This window comes from Babjeviella inositovora (genome assembly GCF_001661335.1).
Source record: "Babjeviella inositovora NRRL Y-12698 unplaced genomic scaffold BABINscaffold_9, whole genome shotgun sequence".
NCBI classification, from domain to species: domain Eukaryota; kingdom Fungi; phylum Ascomycota; class Pichiomycetes; order Serinales; genus Babjeviella; species Babjeviella inositovora.
The window spans coordinates 64,549-78,546 of record NW_017566846.1 but is presented as its reverse complement, the minus strand read 5'-3'; the positions used below and the strand labels follow the sequence as shown (position 1 = coordinate 78,546).

General features: G+C 47.8%; 8 protein-coding genes and 1 non-coding gene across 9 annotated transcripts; 5 read left to right on the top strand and 4 right to left on the bottom strand.

Moving 5' to 3' along the window:
- Positions 1-50: 50 nt before the first annotated feature.
- On the top strand, positions 51-1,766 carry BABINDRAFT_38465 (amino acid permease; the record flags this gene model as incomplete). Its single annotated transcript, XM_019131876.1, has 1 exon — positions 51-1,766. The coding sequence occupies one exon, from the start codon at positions 51-53 to the stop codon at positions 1,764-1,766; it is 1,716 nt and encodes a 571-aa protein (XP_018983979.1).
- A 415-nt stretch (positions 1,767-2,181) lies between these two features.
- Positions 2,182-3,326, bottom strand: SLU7 (mRNA splicing protein; the record flags this gene model as incomplete). Its single annotated transcript, XM_019132873.1, has 2 exons — positions 2,182-3,197; positions 3,242-3,326. 2 exons carry the CDS (start codon positions 3,324-3,326, stop codon positions 2,182-2,184), a joined length of 1,101 nt encoding a protein of 366 aa, XP_018983978.1.
- A 281-nt stretch (positions 3,327-3,607) lies between these two features.
- BABINDRAFT_162354 (uncharacterized protein) lies at positions 3,608-4,847 on the top strand. The gene has a single exon (XM_019129306.1). The coding sequence runs from the start codon at positions 3,701-3,703 to the stop codon at positions 4,478-4,480; it is 780 nt and encodes a 259-aa protein (XP_018983977.1). The 5' UTR covers positions 3,608-3,700; the 3' UTR covers positions 4,481-4,847.
- Positions 4,848-5,206: 359 nt separating this feature from the next.
- On the top strand, positions 5,207-5,463 carry BABINDRAFT_64255 (translocon subunit; the record flags this gene model as incomplete). Its single annotated transcript, XM_019132428.1, has 2 exons — positions 5,207-5,306; positions 5,357-5,463. The coding sequence occupies 2 exons, from the start codon at positions 5,207-5,209 to the stop codon at positions 5,461-5,463; spliced, it is 207 nt and encodes a 68-aa protein (XP_018983976.1).
- A 661-nt stretch (positions 5,464-6,124) lies between these two features.
- TPD3 (protein phosphatase 2A structural subunit) lies at positions 6,125-8,379 on the bottom strand. The gene has a single exon (XM_019129305.1). It carries the CDS (start codon positions 8,202-8,204, stop codon positions 6,363-6,365), a length of 1,842 nt encoding a protein of 613 aa, XP_018983975.1. The 5' UTR covers positions 8,205-8,379; the 3' UTR covers positions 6,125-6,362.
- Positions 8,380-9,006: 627 nt separating this feature from the next.
- On the bottom strand, positions 9,007-10,146 carry BABINDRAFT_8897 (uncharacterized protein; the record flags this gene model as incomplete). Its single annotated transcript, XM_019132872.1, has 1 exon — positions 9,007-10,146. One exon carries the CDS (start codon positions 10,144-10,146, stop codon positions 9,007-9,009), a length of 1,140 nt encoding a protein of 379 aa, XP_018983974.1.
- A 477-nt stretch (positions 10,147-10,623) lies between these two features.
- Positions 10,624-11,023, bottom strand: BABINDRAFT_162350 (uncharacterized protein). Its single transcript, XM_019129304.1, has one exon. The coding sequence runs from the start codon at positions 10,992-10,994 to the stop codon at positions 10,794-10,796; it is 201 nt and encodes a 66-aa protein (XP_018983973.1). The 5' UTR covers positions 10,995-11,023; the 3' UTR covers positions 10,624-10,793.
- A 64-nt stretch (positions 11,024-11,087) lies between these two features.
- Positions 11,088-11,414, top strand: BABINDRAFT_18917 (uncharacterized protein; the record flags this gene model as incomplete). Its single annotated transcript, XM_019131207.1, has 1 exon — positions 11,088-11,414. A coding segment is annotated over one exon (327 nt), but the record flags the coding sequence as incomplete, so codon positions are not given.
- Positions 11,415-13,829: 2,415 nt separating this feature from the next.
- Positions 13,830-13,911, top strand: BABINDRAFT_t279. Its single transcript has one exon. It is a non-coding gene; the product is annotated as a tRNA-Ser (tRNA).
- Positions 13,912-13,998: the final 87 nt, after the last annotated feature.

Here is a 13,998-nt window from a genome sequence, read left to right as displayed (position 1 = left end):
AGTCTCCAATCATGGAATCCAAGAGGTCCAACGATTTCTCCGCTATGGAGATGTCCGACACTGTCATACAATCCACATCCTCCTCTAACGCTCTCTGCACCAGCCAGAGGCCTGAAAGTAAATGGCAGTCGTTTAAAGACTCCTTTAAGCCAGTGGTCGTGGACATGTCTGATGTGGATCCCAACTTGACTGAGTACGAACGTGCTGCCATCAGAACCTCCAGGTCTCCTCTTTCTAAGAAGCTCAGGGGCAGACACTTGCAGATGATTGCCATTGGTGGGTCTATCGGTACCGGGCTCTTTGTCGGGAGTGGAGGGGCTTTGAGAACCGGTGGTCCGGCCTCCTTGCTCATTGGCTGGGGTATCATCGGCACCATGATGTACTCCACCATCCAGGGGTTGGGTGAGTTGGCCGTCGCTTTCCCAATTTCGGGGGGCTTCAATGCCTATGCCACCAGGTTCTTGGAGCCATCGATTGGGTTTGCCGTTGCATGGAACTACTTTATGCAGTTTGCCGTGCTTTTACCGTTGGAGCTCGTAGCTGCCAGTATCACCATAAAGTTCTGGAACACCACCGTCAACCCCGACGTGTGGGTGCTCATCTTTTTTCTCATGGTTGTCGCCATCAACTTGTTCGGTGTCAAGGGTTACGGTGAATCTGAGTTTGTTTTCTCGATCATCAAGGTCATTGCTGTTGTTGGTTTTATCATCTTGGGGATTGTGTTGATCGGCGGTGGCGGCCCTCAAGGTCAATACGTCGGCGACAAGTACTGGCATGACCCAGGTGCCTTTGCCAACGGCTTCAAGGGGGTTTGCTCCGTTTTTGTCACCGCTGCCTTTTCCTTTGGTGGTACCGAAATGATCGGTCTTACCGCAGCCGAAACCAAAGAGCCCCACAAGACCTTGCCTACTGCCATCAAGCAGGTATTCTGGAGAATCACCTTGTTCTACATTGTTTCCTTGATCATCATCTCCTTTTTGGTCCCTTACAACGATACCTCCTTGATCGGCGCCTCTTCCGTGGATGCTGTGGCCTCTCCGTTCGTTATTGCTATCAAGAATGGTGGTGTCAAGGGCTTGCCATCGGTAATCAATGTTGTTATTTTGATCTCTGTTCTCTCCGTGGGAAACACTTCCGTCTATGCCACCTCCAGAACCATGGTTGCCCTTGCCGAACAGAATCAGGCACCAAAGATCTGCGGCTACGTCGACAGAGCCGGGAGACCGTTGGTGGCCATTATGATCACCAACGTGTTTGGGATGATTGCCTTCTGTGCCGCGTCGGAGAAGCAAGTGGAGGTGTTCAACTGGTTGTTAGCGCTTTCCGGTTTGTCTTCTATCTTCACCTGGGCCTCTATCAATGCCTCTCATATCAGATTTAGAGCCGCGTTGTACCATCAGAATAGAGGCGTCGACGAATTATCTTTCGTCTCGCAGACCGGTGTTTGGGGCTCGTGGTACGGGCTTGTGATGAACGCCTTGGTACTTGTTGCCCAGTTCTGGATTGCCTTGTTTCCAATCGGGTCCTCTCCAAACGCTTCGGACTTTTTCATGTCTTACCTTGGGCTTCCAGTTATTCTTGCGTCCTGGATTGGCCACAAGATCTGGAAGAAAAACTTCAAGGTACTCCTCAGATCTGATGAAATCAATATCGACGCCGGGAGAAGGGATATCGACATGGACTTGTTGAAGCAAGAAATCGCCGAGGAAAAGGAGGTGTTAGCTTCCAAGCCGTTGTACGTCAAAATCTACAAGTGGTGGTGCTAGACCCTGTATATAACTAGCTATTGTATCATATTTACCATTTAATGTCAAAGTAATGTCAAAATAATGTCAAAGTAATATCTTTTAAGTGCTCATAGAGAAGTGACTACTAATACACCCGATTTGTTGAACCAAAATTAGAGTATTGTATATATCTGACATACCTGAAGGCATCAAGACCACTTTAGGATAAAGTATTATTCAGAATGTAGCTTCACCGAGTGTTTAATGAGTTTTGAAATGCGTAATAGTTTAGCAGTTAAAATGTGGCAGAAGTTTCTATACCATGTGATTACTCTCCGAAGTTTTTTACATCACGATAAACTACCAACGGCGCAACAGGTTCTACCAATGGCGCAACAGGCTCTATCAATGGCACAACAGGCTCTACCAATGGCGCAAGTTCTTTTTCTCCAACCTACTTCATATGCTTCCCTCCTCCATACATCTCCAATAGTTTCCGCTTCTTTTCCTGTCTCACCCGTTCTTTCTCCTCCTGGGCCTTTTTGGCAGCTAATAAGACAGCGGTAGGACTAGCTTCTGGGTTTAAATTAATATCCGCCACCGGGACCTGTGGGCCGTCAGGGTCTTCCAGTCCTCCGATAAAGGCAGCGGCCGTTTGCTCAAGATGCTGTTGTTTGCTCTGTCGCTTGTCCTTCTCCCACGCAAAGTGTTTGGTTCTCTCGTACTCAGCGGCCTCACCCGTGAGATACTTGACAAACTGGCTACGGTCGTTAATGAAGCCCTTGTTCTTGTCAATAGTGATTCTGGACTTGGGATCATAACTCAAGGGGTCTTCCAAGTTGGATAAATAACTTGGCTGGTCGTAGCGGTCACGGATCGTCTTCTTGGCTCGCTCTGTGGGAGTATCATCTGTTGCACCTGTGCTGTAGGTGGTGCCCACCTGGAAGTCGTCAATTAACCCCAACTCCGCCATCTCCAAGCTGAAATCGTCAAAGGTGGCACTTGCTTTCCTGAACTTCTCTTCCTCTAGCTTGACTCTGTCTGCAATCTCCTGCCTCACCTTGGCTAGTTCCTTGTCCTCCCAGACCTTGGCCCTGTCGTCCCAATCCTGGGTATCGTAGCCAAACCAGCGGTCTCGCTTAGAGTCGTAGTCCTCGTTTCTCTTCACCGAGATATGCGGGGCAGCTCGCCTCACCGTGGACGAATTCTGCTGTTTTCTTGGGCGCTCGAGGCAGTCCATGCGCTTGTGCTTCATACTACCACAGTTGCTGCACGAACCCTTGGGAAACTTTTTGACAATAACCTCCGCGGGCACGTGCTGGACCACTTCCTCCACAATCCCTTTACCTGCTACAGGCTCGGTATGAGAGACCACCGGCAAAGCCGGATCGAGCCTCTGGTGCCTCAAATAGTCGTCCGGATCGTCGGTATTATCCTGGTCCATGTACCATGGCGCGTTGGAGATGAACTCTAGATGGTTAGTAGTGCAAGAAGGAGAGTTTCGGGGTACGTACGAGGAATGAAAGGATTGATCTTGTTTCCGGAGGCATCGTATTGAACCTCCCGGCTATTACTATTTTCCAGTTCTTTTGGCGGCATGGCTAGCTTTTAGAAGAGGAGTTTGCTATACAGATGGATATTGTATATGTAATATGGATTATATCGTGGGATCACAGGTGTTGATGGATTGTCACAATAAGCCTGCTGCTATGGTAGGAACATGTAACAGTATGGTTATGCAGTCACTCTTTCACGGTACACCTTGGTCTACCGGAAGCTTTTCAAGGTTTGGAGAGGCATTATTGCAGAAACCATAGTCTGAGCTATCAACCAGCTTCGTCATGGGTCGTGTGTGGCCCTCATCGCGAAAAGTCTTTTGTGCAGGAGTGAAAATATTAACCGTTGGGAAAAAAAAAATCATTTAACCAAGACGTCTTGCTTCTCATATCCTAGTCTATTCCACCACGTACATTATGGCTGTCCAGACCTCCTCCTTTGTCAAGAAACTTGCTGCCAACGATCGTCCGACCAGAGAAGCTGCGTTGGAGTCCTTGCGGAAGTTCTTATCCAACAAGCAGACCTCCATGCCGCTCTTGGAGTACCAGAAGTTGTGGAAAGGGTTGTATTACTCCATGTGGTTCTGCGACCGTCCGAGACCGCAACAGCGTCTTGCGGATGCCTTAGGGGCCTTGTTTTCCGAAACCATCCCAGCCAAGAATTTTGGTGTCTTTGTGGACTCTTTCTGGTTTGTCATGGGGAAGGAGTGGGTTGGCGTGGACCAGCACCGTATTGACAAGTACTACATGTTGTTGAGAAGAGTCATTAACCATTCCTTCAGGAAGTTGCAGACGCAGAAGTGGGACAAGAACTTTGTGGATTTGTACCTCGGGGTTATGATGCAAGGTCCGTTGAGCGGCGATGCCAAGATTCCCTACGCCATCCCATACCACATCATTGATATCTACATCGATGAGTTGGAGAAGGTTATGTTTGCTGACATTGAAGAGGAAGGTGAGGAAAAGGAAGCGCAGATCGCACAGAAGAAGCAAGACATCATTGATAATACTCCTATCAAGGCCTTGTTATTACCGTTCGAGAGATTGAATAAGAATGCGTTGTTGAAGACTCTCAGATTGAAGGTCAAGGAGGACATTTTCGAAGATGACAGATTAGCCGAGTGGGGGATTGTTGAGAAGGAGGAGGAAGTCAAGGACTCGGATGATGAGAGCGACGACGAATGGCATGGTTTCTAAGTGACTGCCACTGTGTACTATAGTGTTAATGAATGATTAATATGAATGTGTGTAGGGCGATGAAAATCGTGGATAATTGTCGATCTATGTAGGAACGGGGAAGGTTGACGAGGTGTCGGGACTTGAATCTGGGTTTCGTACCTCCGCCAAATCAAGATCCATCAATTGTGGCTTGAATAGTGTTACTGCTGTTGGATAGATTATCATCACAGCAATGATACCACCTTTAATGATGAAATTAGGCAAATTTATTAAACAGCTTTGCCATGACAATTTGTCCTATGTGACGCAAACTAGGAATATAAAACTCATGCTTCAATCGGATCTTACGAAATAGGCTTTGATGAAGCCGTCAGTAAGAGAACCAGAACCACGACCGACGAGACTCTGGAAATGAATACGTGAATTATCCCTGACAAACTAATGTCGAATGGTGGTTCTAAAAACAAGAGGATAACGTATTGCCTCTTTTCGTGATACATCTCCGTGTCACCCTGCTTGATCGTTGATCTTGTGGCGGTACAGGATTGGTCTTGCGCCAAAATAGGCATTGCCATTTATGTCCGCATTAGGCAATTTACCCGCCTCTTCTCGCGCCGTGTTCACATCTGCGGGCGTCGTGTCGTTTACGGCGGATTTTCCAGCATCTGATAGCAGGTTATAAGAAACCGCATCGCGTTATTGCCCTTTCTTCCTTGTTTCTCAGCATACACAAACACACACAAAATGGCCGCCGAAGGTTTAGAAAAGATCACCGAAGTTCCAACTGAGTTCATCAGAGACGGTTCCGCTTTCATCAAGAAGTGTACCAAGCCAGACAAGAAGGGTATGTATGGCGTCATGCCACCCACCAACTGACCACTAACATGTCTTTAGAGTACTTGAAGATCATCAGAGCTGTTGGTGTCGGTTTCATCATGATGGGTGTCGTCGGTTACGTCGTCAAGTTGATCCACATTCCAATCCGCTACGCCATTGTCTAAGTACGCCACAAATCACTTCACTTCTCAATGGCTCATGCCATTCATCGCAGCCATGTGTATAATTCGGTCAACACCTGGTACACAATTTTTTGTCGATGAGATAGACGGTCCAGGAGTTGCCCTTGATATACACCTCCTGTTGCGTCTACTGTATTTTCTATAAGCAATTGATCATTTCCGGTTCAAAAGAGTGTAGAGCGGGTTAGACTGATTTATAGGACGAGACAATTCTGTAAGATTGTTTAGAACTCTCAAAGGATTAAGGGCTTGATGAGACAATGGCCTAAGTAATGTCTCAAGGTGTAAGCACTATAGGAACCGGCGTCAATGACAGATTGCAGGGACAAAACTGCCGTTAAATGGCAGTCTTTTAGAAAACTAATGCCTAAACTGAACGTATGGCCAAGCCCACTCCGTGTGTGAAACAGGTCAACCATTGTTGGTGATATATGGTATAGACGTAGAGACAAGGCCATATCCGCTAACCTTACGAAAACAAGGCTATCTCTTGACCGAAGCGCCATGACTGGATTTATTTACCAAGCTCTGATATATCTACACTCACAACAATGCCAACTCAGAGATTAAAATTAGCATTGCGGCTTGCCGGACCCTCTTTTTTTAATGCCTACACGATAGTTCGTGAAACAATTTAAAATTAAGGAAAAGTAGAAAATACATAAACGGAGATCATGACAGAAAGGAAGGGGAATCATGGTAAGAGGATAAGGTGAGAGGAGAATATAGCAACGATCAGGAGAGGAAAAGCATTGACCATTATAGAACCAATCGGAACTAGAGGGAGAAGATAGATGCCGTCAGCACAGGTGGCATGATAGAGAACCACCGTGAGAGCTTGGCGGATATAAATAACCCCCTCAATACAGGCAGCGTCACGATCAAGCAGCAATCAACTTCTTCACCTCATTAATACTCTTGTTCGCAAAGAACCGCACATCAACATCCGCGTCCGCCTCCAAAACCGCCAAGTTCGGCAAGACCTGCGCCTGAACAACCTCCGCTCCGGTCTTGGTCAACATCTGCGCAATCACCAAGTACGCCTTGGCCACGTTGAACCGGATGTTTGGGACCTGGTCCTTGGCCAACTTGTTGACAAACGGCAAAATGTCCTCCACAACAATCTCAGTGGTAAGATTTGGGATGAGTTTGGTCAACGCGAACAACGCGGTGATGCGGTAGACAAAGTTGTTCATGTTGGGCACGTCCGCGCCGGTTGCGTCGTGCTGATCCGCATGCAAGATGCGCGACAAGATCTCTTCCTTGGCCCACGTGGCGCCGAAGATTTCGCTCAACTTCTCAAGGTTATTGACGGCGGCCTCCCTGATGGAGTAGACCGAGTCCCACAACCACGACATGCACAAGAGCCCGAGCTCCTTGTCAAAGAACTGGACGCCTAACTGTTCGGAGAGCAACGGAATGTACTCGATAATGGCCAAACGCACGCGCCACTGTTTGTCGTCCGCCAACTGTTTGATAGATGGCAACAACTCGTTGGACAACTTGGTGGAGCCAATAACACCATTGACGATATTGAGTTTGGAAATGATGTTCAAACGAACCTCCGGGAACTCGTCCTTCAACATCTGTGTGTAGATCGGAAGGAGATACGTCGTGGTGGCGTCTTTTCCGAGGATAGGGGCCAAGCCGGCAATCTCCGAAGCCAAGGCGGACCGGACAACCTCCGCTGGGTCGTCACTCAACTCATCGACAAACGGAAGGAGGTCGCTGATGATAAGGGCCTGGTCTTTCAACAACAGAGCAAAGCCCGGCAATTGCTTAGCCACGGCCTTTCTAACCTCCGCCTCGTTGTCCTTGGTAAGCGCGACAAAGTGCGGCACCAATGCGCGCACCTGTGCGGCATCAAAGTTGCGCGCAATCTTCTCAAAGCGGTCTGCCGCCATATACCGCACCCTCCAACTCTCGTCTTCGATCAATTTGACGGCAGAGCCGAGCAACTCCTCGCCATGGGAGGCGTCGTGGGAGGCGGTGAAAAACTCCAAAATCGCGATCAAAACGTCAATGGAGAGGAACTTTACCGAATCCTGGTCATCACCTGTAAGCGAGGTGAACATTGCAGAGAGGATTTCCCAGTCGACGTGGTCTGGCTGGGCGGTTCCGTTGAGGGTCGTTGCGAGAAGGTCGATCAAGTGGGGGAGATTGGTGGCAGCAGCACGTCTGACCATCGGGGCTTCGTCCTGTACGAGCTTGAGGTACAAGTTTAACAAGTTTTTGCGCATTTCCGTTGGCTCGAGCTTCAAAAGAACGCTCTTGTACAAGCCACAGGCTGCCACACGATTGGAAAACCAATCACCGTTCGATAAGCGGTCAAGCATCTCCACGAAGCTGGAGGTGAGCTGGGCATCCGTCATTGATTCAGCAATGGTGTTGAGCGAGGCAATCGCGTTGTCGCGCACGATGGGCTCCTCCATGGAGGCAAGAATCTCGCACACCGGGAGGAGGTCAGGGATATCCGCCTGCGACGGAAGAAGCTTGGGGAAGAGGGCGAGTTTTTCTGCAAGGACAGAGAAAACTTCGTCTTCGTCGTCCTGGGTGACGTCAGTGAGGAAGGGCAAGAGCTCCGTCTTGGTGCGTTCCGCGCCCAATGCGCGCGCAATGGTCTCGATCTTCGACATGGCGTTCACGCGGTTTGCCACATCCTCGTGCTTCAACTCGTCCATGAGAAGCGCGAGCGGGTAGAGTTCATTTTCTGGGGTGGACATGGATTTATGGGTGTGAGTAGGAGTGGTGGGGGAAGAGGTGTGGGGACAAGCAGAGGTGGTTCGTTTTGCTTTATGTCGTGGGCGTAGGGAGGCGCACGTGGATATTGGTAGGAACGCGACCAAGCACCGATGAACCTGGGTTTTCTCGTGTATCGTCTAATGGGATATATTACGTTGCTTGCTCGGTAGTTAACTTGTCATTGAAAGAGCCAGAGATATTTTTGTATAAAGTGGGAGAAATTATGGGATAGTTGATAGGTGGCTACTATTCATTGCGAGGTGGAGGGGTCATGTACGTGGAAGTGGGTAGGCACACGGCATGTGGAGGCAGGACTGCTATTTCTTCTTTCATCCGTAGTCAGAGCATATTTTTTTGCACGAAATTAAGCTAATTTTATAGTCTTGTTACTAGTTCTAGCTCTTTGGGTCTAAGTTTCTGGTTAACCAAGACGTGGATAGAGCTATAAGACGGAGATGGGAGATGGCACGTGCCGATCGGTAGGTGCACTGCTGCTTCTCACCAACTACACTAAGTCGTATACATTGATAGGTATCGATTGATTAATACTGACATGGATAGGCCCTTTTCCAGGTCTACCGTAAAATATGTGTATAGCGTAGACGATATGACACACCACTTGAGTTTACTGCGAATACGTACGACCCGGAATATGATCAACCAAATATTCTCAACCAAAGACTGCTTACAAAAGGCTAGATGGTCTTCGAAGGAGAATACCCGATGCTACAACCCCACTGAAATGGCTGATTGATTATAAACACTGGCACTAGCCGACACAGCCTACACATACGTCACCTTAAACGCCATCTTGGCGGTAGCAGCCACCTTGTTCCACACAGTGACGGCCAAGCTGTCATGTGGTGTGCCTTGTTTTCTGCCAGCCACCGTTCTGCCAAGAAGCACAAGCACAAGTAAGACGATAAGCTGCGGAATACGCGCGCGCACAACTTGTGCCACCGCCGCGAGCTGCTTCTTGTTCGAGAGAATGATCTTTTGCAACATGGTCTTCTTTGGCTTCTTTTCCGGCGCCAGAATCGGCGTCTCCGCTCCGGAGGCTGACTCAGATAGAACCGTGTGTTTACGCGCCGCCTCGGAGATCGCTTCGCTGTGATTCTCTGCCATCAACTTCGCTTTTAATGCACGAATCTGTTCCTGCTTGAGACTCTGTTCCTTTTTCACCGCCTGCTTCGCGCGCTGTTCCTCTTCCTTTTGCTTTGCGGCCTCCTGTTCGCGCGCAGCGGTTTCCTGGCGCCGAGCCTCCTTGTCATCCAACTCGCGGTACTTTGCCGCGAGCTTCTCCGTGTACTGCACCTGCACGTCGCGCGCGATGTACGGGCTGTTTTCAATGAATTCACGCGTGTACGCGTCCCCCTTTGCATTCCCCTCTTCGCGCGCTGCGCGTGGCAACACGTGCACGAGATACAACTCCAAGAGCTTGTGTAAGTGCGCCTGGTACAGCTTGGAGAAGGCTTCGGTATAGATCTCGACGTTGATATTGGACAAATATTCATTTTCGATCTTGTCTGCAAGACGGGTCAAGTAGTCAGGTCCCGACCCGTTGAGATACTCGATCAGGTAGCAGCTGTAGAAGATCTCAGGACTGGCCTGGCCGAAGTCGCCGCCCACCGCTGCGACGTACTCGCGGAGGAGGCGCCCGCTTGCGACGCGTTCGCGCGCGGAGTCCGCCACCGCGCGGTTCGTGTCTTCCTGCTTGAGAATTTCGTTGATAACTGTCGCGTAGAGGTTGAGCACGTTGTTGAGGAGAATCAAGTTGACGCTTTTCTTCTCGTATAACGCAAACATGCTGTTCGCATCCGCTGCAAAGTATTTGGAGAGCGTGTCGTACGCCTTGTTAAAGTTTTTGCTCAAGAAGCCCTTTTTGGCTAACTTGTAGTCCTCGGAAATGCGCTGGAGTTCCATTGGGAAATAAAAATGGTCTGATGGTGAGGGGAGGTATAGGAATCTTGAAGATAAGAATAGATGTAACCGAAGAAGAAGGAAGACTGTCAAGAGTTTAAGCGGCCCTTTCCCCAACCTCCGGGTCATTTTCAGTAGCGGGGCTGCGGCTCGGCCCCGGAATTCACCCCGCACGCCCGGCACATGTGACAAAGAGGTAGCACACCCTGATTAATTATATCCAATCTTACGCCACTGAGTACGTGGAAATAAATATCATGAGACCGAGACAACCGACTGGATGAACAGTTTTGGCGGGACCCTTATAATAAATGCACTGGTGCTTGCTACCCACACTGTGTTTACATGATTTTACCGAAGCACGGGGCGACTAAGGGAAGCTGTGATTCCGCGAAAAAGCCAAAGTATTATCATTTCAGGAACTACACCACTCACACCTAGATTTTCCACAAATACGATTATATATCCCGCCTAGCCTGCTCATCCACCCACCTTCGTACAGTTTTGGTTGGGAGCCTGCCGAAGGTTCCAGAACGTTTCCATGCCGGACATTGCTCTCAGGTTTTTCACCTGATAACGATGGATCTCATCCCTCACTATCAACTCACCTACTCCAGAAAAGTATTAGTTGTACCATGTTTAGAACCGCCTTAGCCTCCACCAAACCGCTTGTCAGATTTACTCCGGTGCGCTCTTTCCAGCTCTCCAGGAGTGCCGCTTTGCGCCGCAGTTTCATCGCCAGAGAGGACTCCAAGGCCCGGATTTCCGTTCCTACCCATTCTCAGTCTCACACTCACTCCCACGGGGGCCAGCCGTGTAGTGGGAATCACCAGGAACCTATTCATACCCATTCGCATAACGGTACGCCCCGCAACGACCACCAGGAACCAGTCCATACCCATTCACACAACGGTACGCCCTGCGGCGGCCACGCCCCCCAGGACGATTTCAAGCACGTTGGCCAGTTGAAGGTTGAAAAGCCAAGCTTGATGATTGCGTTCACGTGCAAAAAGTGCGATACCCGTTCGTCGCATGTGATGTCAAAGCAGTCGTACACCAGCGGCACTGTGCTCATTCAGTGTCCCCAGTGCAAGGTCAGACACTTGATCGCAGACCACTTAAAGATCTTTAGCGACAAGAAAATCACCATTGAGGATATCTTGAGTGCCAAGGGCGAAAGCGCGTCACTGACTCCGGACGATTTGGCGTTTGAGGACATCCCGAAGAAGTTGCAGGCGTTGATTGGGCACCATGCGAAGGACGCTCCAAAAGAGTTTAGAAGAGAGGATGATGGGGAAGTTCCGCTGATCGAAGGAGAAAAGAAGGAATAGAAAAAGAGGAGAGGGAAAGAGAAGGAAGAGATTCAATTGTGTATATAGATCAACAAAGGTCCGGGACTGTCGAGTATAGGCCACAGAAAAGAAGGAGTAATGTGCGAGGATCAGTAAATGCGGGAGAGAGGCCGATACGCCAAGTTGGATATTCTATAAGCCCTAAGATATACGTACTGTGAGTGATTTCCATTTTTCTCGTAGTTCTAAGTTTTAGATTTTCCAGGCAACTGAAAACATTACTTGATACTTTTGTCAATGTAAGCCATTGGGGATTGGATTTTGTGACCTCGACGATGGATTATTGTTTGGTCCTCGTGTACAAGAGTTATGACTAAGGTGGATTCCAAAACACGAGTCTTTCAACTCGATCATTCTCTCATGTACCATGGAAGATTCTCTAAGTAGTTTGTGTTGATTGAAGATTTGAAGATATTGGTTTGACAAGACACTTGTCATTACGGATAGTAACTAAAAGCTTGGTACAAAGTACTGAAGACGCGTTCATATCTGTATGAGGCGAAGTTACTGACTCACAATTTAGCTTTTAGGCTGGAAGTATCGATTTATTAGTGACCAATACTCCGTATAGTAAAGGCACCACAGGAGCCCCATCCTACGTGAGATTGTAGGACAGGAAACGCTGATAGTGTATCAACCTCTGTAACAAGTTTAAGATTTAGCATAGCTATGTCTGTTGGCTTATAGAAAGACCGACTGACCGCCTCTTTATATATCTAGCTCGTATTTAATCAATCAATCATACCCGGTTATCTCATTGTCTACGTAGATATACCACACTTAGCCTGTTTGGTCTAGAAGGTCTATGCATTTGTGCAAAGTATTTTCGTATTTCAGAAATCGGGCTGTGTCACAGACGGGTTTACAGGGTTCTTGAGCATGTTATTTGATACTGCAGTGAATGACCCTGAATATAGACGACAGCTTTAAGTTTGCATTAGGAAATTTACTAATACTCTGATCGATCCGTGTAAGGCCGTGTGATGCCACCACCGATTTCTGGTCTCAAACGGATAGCAGTTTCACTCTACGCGGTTCACCGCCATACTTTCTTGGAGCTTACGTTAAAGAGCCATAATATTCTTTTACAATCAAAGTGTGGGTAAAGCGGCCGTTACAGCGTGGATCTTTTGCCGATCCAGTGCTAGCAGGTAAACATAACCAGAAACATACATGCTTCGTAGCCTTAAGGTCCTGTGACCGATAAGCATTTCAGAATGCTTAAAAAAAACGCGAAAAAGTGGTCTAAAGCTCGACATGAGTGACCTATGATATGATCATAGGTCATCTAAGATGAACCATCTCATATGGCAGTTGACACTTTGTTTCTGTTTCTGGCTTGGTGCCGTGCATGTAAGTGGACCAAGGGGGTTGCGATAAGGGTTCGGCCCGCAGGTGCGCCGTGTAGCTACACAGGGCGTTGCAAGTCTGGGAAATTGCCTGATTGCGAAGCCAGTCCTTTATATATATATATATAAGAGTAGCTTGCTATCTTATATATTTTTTGTTCTAACCAGAAAATGAACTTTTTTGGAAACAAACAATATAAGCAACAAGATCCAACGATCACAGTTTCATGCGGAAACAAAACCAGTGATACGATTACCTACAAGCTTCATCCGAATCAATCATTTATCTGTCAGAACGATACGTTGTACGTGGAAGCTATGAAGAGCAACGGTGTATCGGTGGCCAGACAGCCAAGGCTACTCACTGTGTTGTCGATGTTACTTATTATTACAGCTTGTCTTTGTGACGCATAACTGAGAAACTCGACAGTGCCGCCACGAGGCAAGATTATGGAGGATAGCATTTGTTCACTATAAGAGAGAAGGGAGACAAAGAGGAATGAGGAGAAAATATCGGTACCGAAATAAAGGACATTTTCTAACTAGAACAAAACTATGTAAGATAGCAATCTACTTTTCTATATATCGAGAGACTTGTTAATTTTTTGCAACCTGCTGCTGAATAGTGTTGGCATCCACGGCAATAAATAATCAATGATGATTGATTATAATAGTTTACTTGTCCTTTGGTAAGATAACAAGGCCTTGGATATGTAAATGAAGTACCTATACTCGTGAATTCTGGTAATTAGAGTGTGAGTCATATATGCCTTTTTATAGACTGCTGGTCCTTCTAGTAAAGTTGTTTTTGATTATACCAAAATATCTGTCATTATATGGTGTTGATGTGTTTGGACAGATTTCAACACTTGTGTGAGCACATGGTACCCAGCGGTCAAACCTTTATCGCAATCTCCTTGAAATCACCAGACATCTGCCACTAAACTCATTCTCCCACATCTTATTTTCCTACATCTCATTCGCTGGCAACGTGGCCGAGCGGTTAAGGCGAAAGATTAGAAATCTTTTGGGCTCTGCCCGCGCAGGTTCGAGTCCTGCCGTTGTCGATATTTTTGCCCCGGATATCCCTTCCCTGCGGCTGAAATTTTTTACCACGTTGCACTACTGAAGGACAACCGCCCACCATTTCTTTT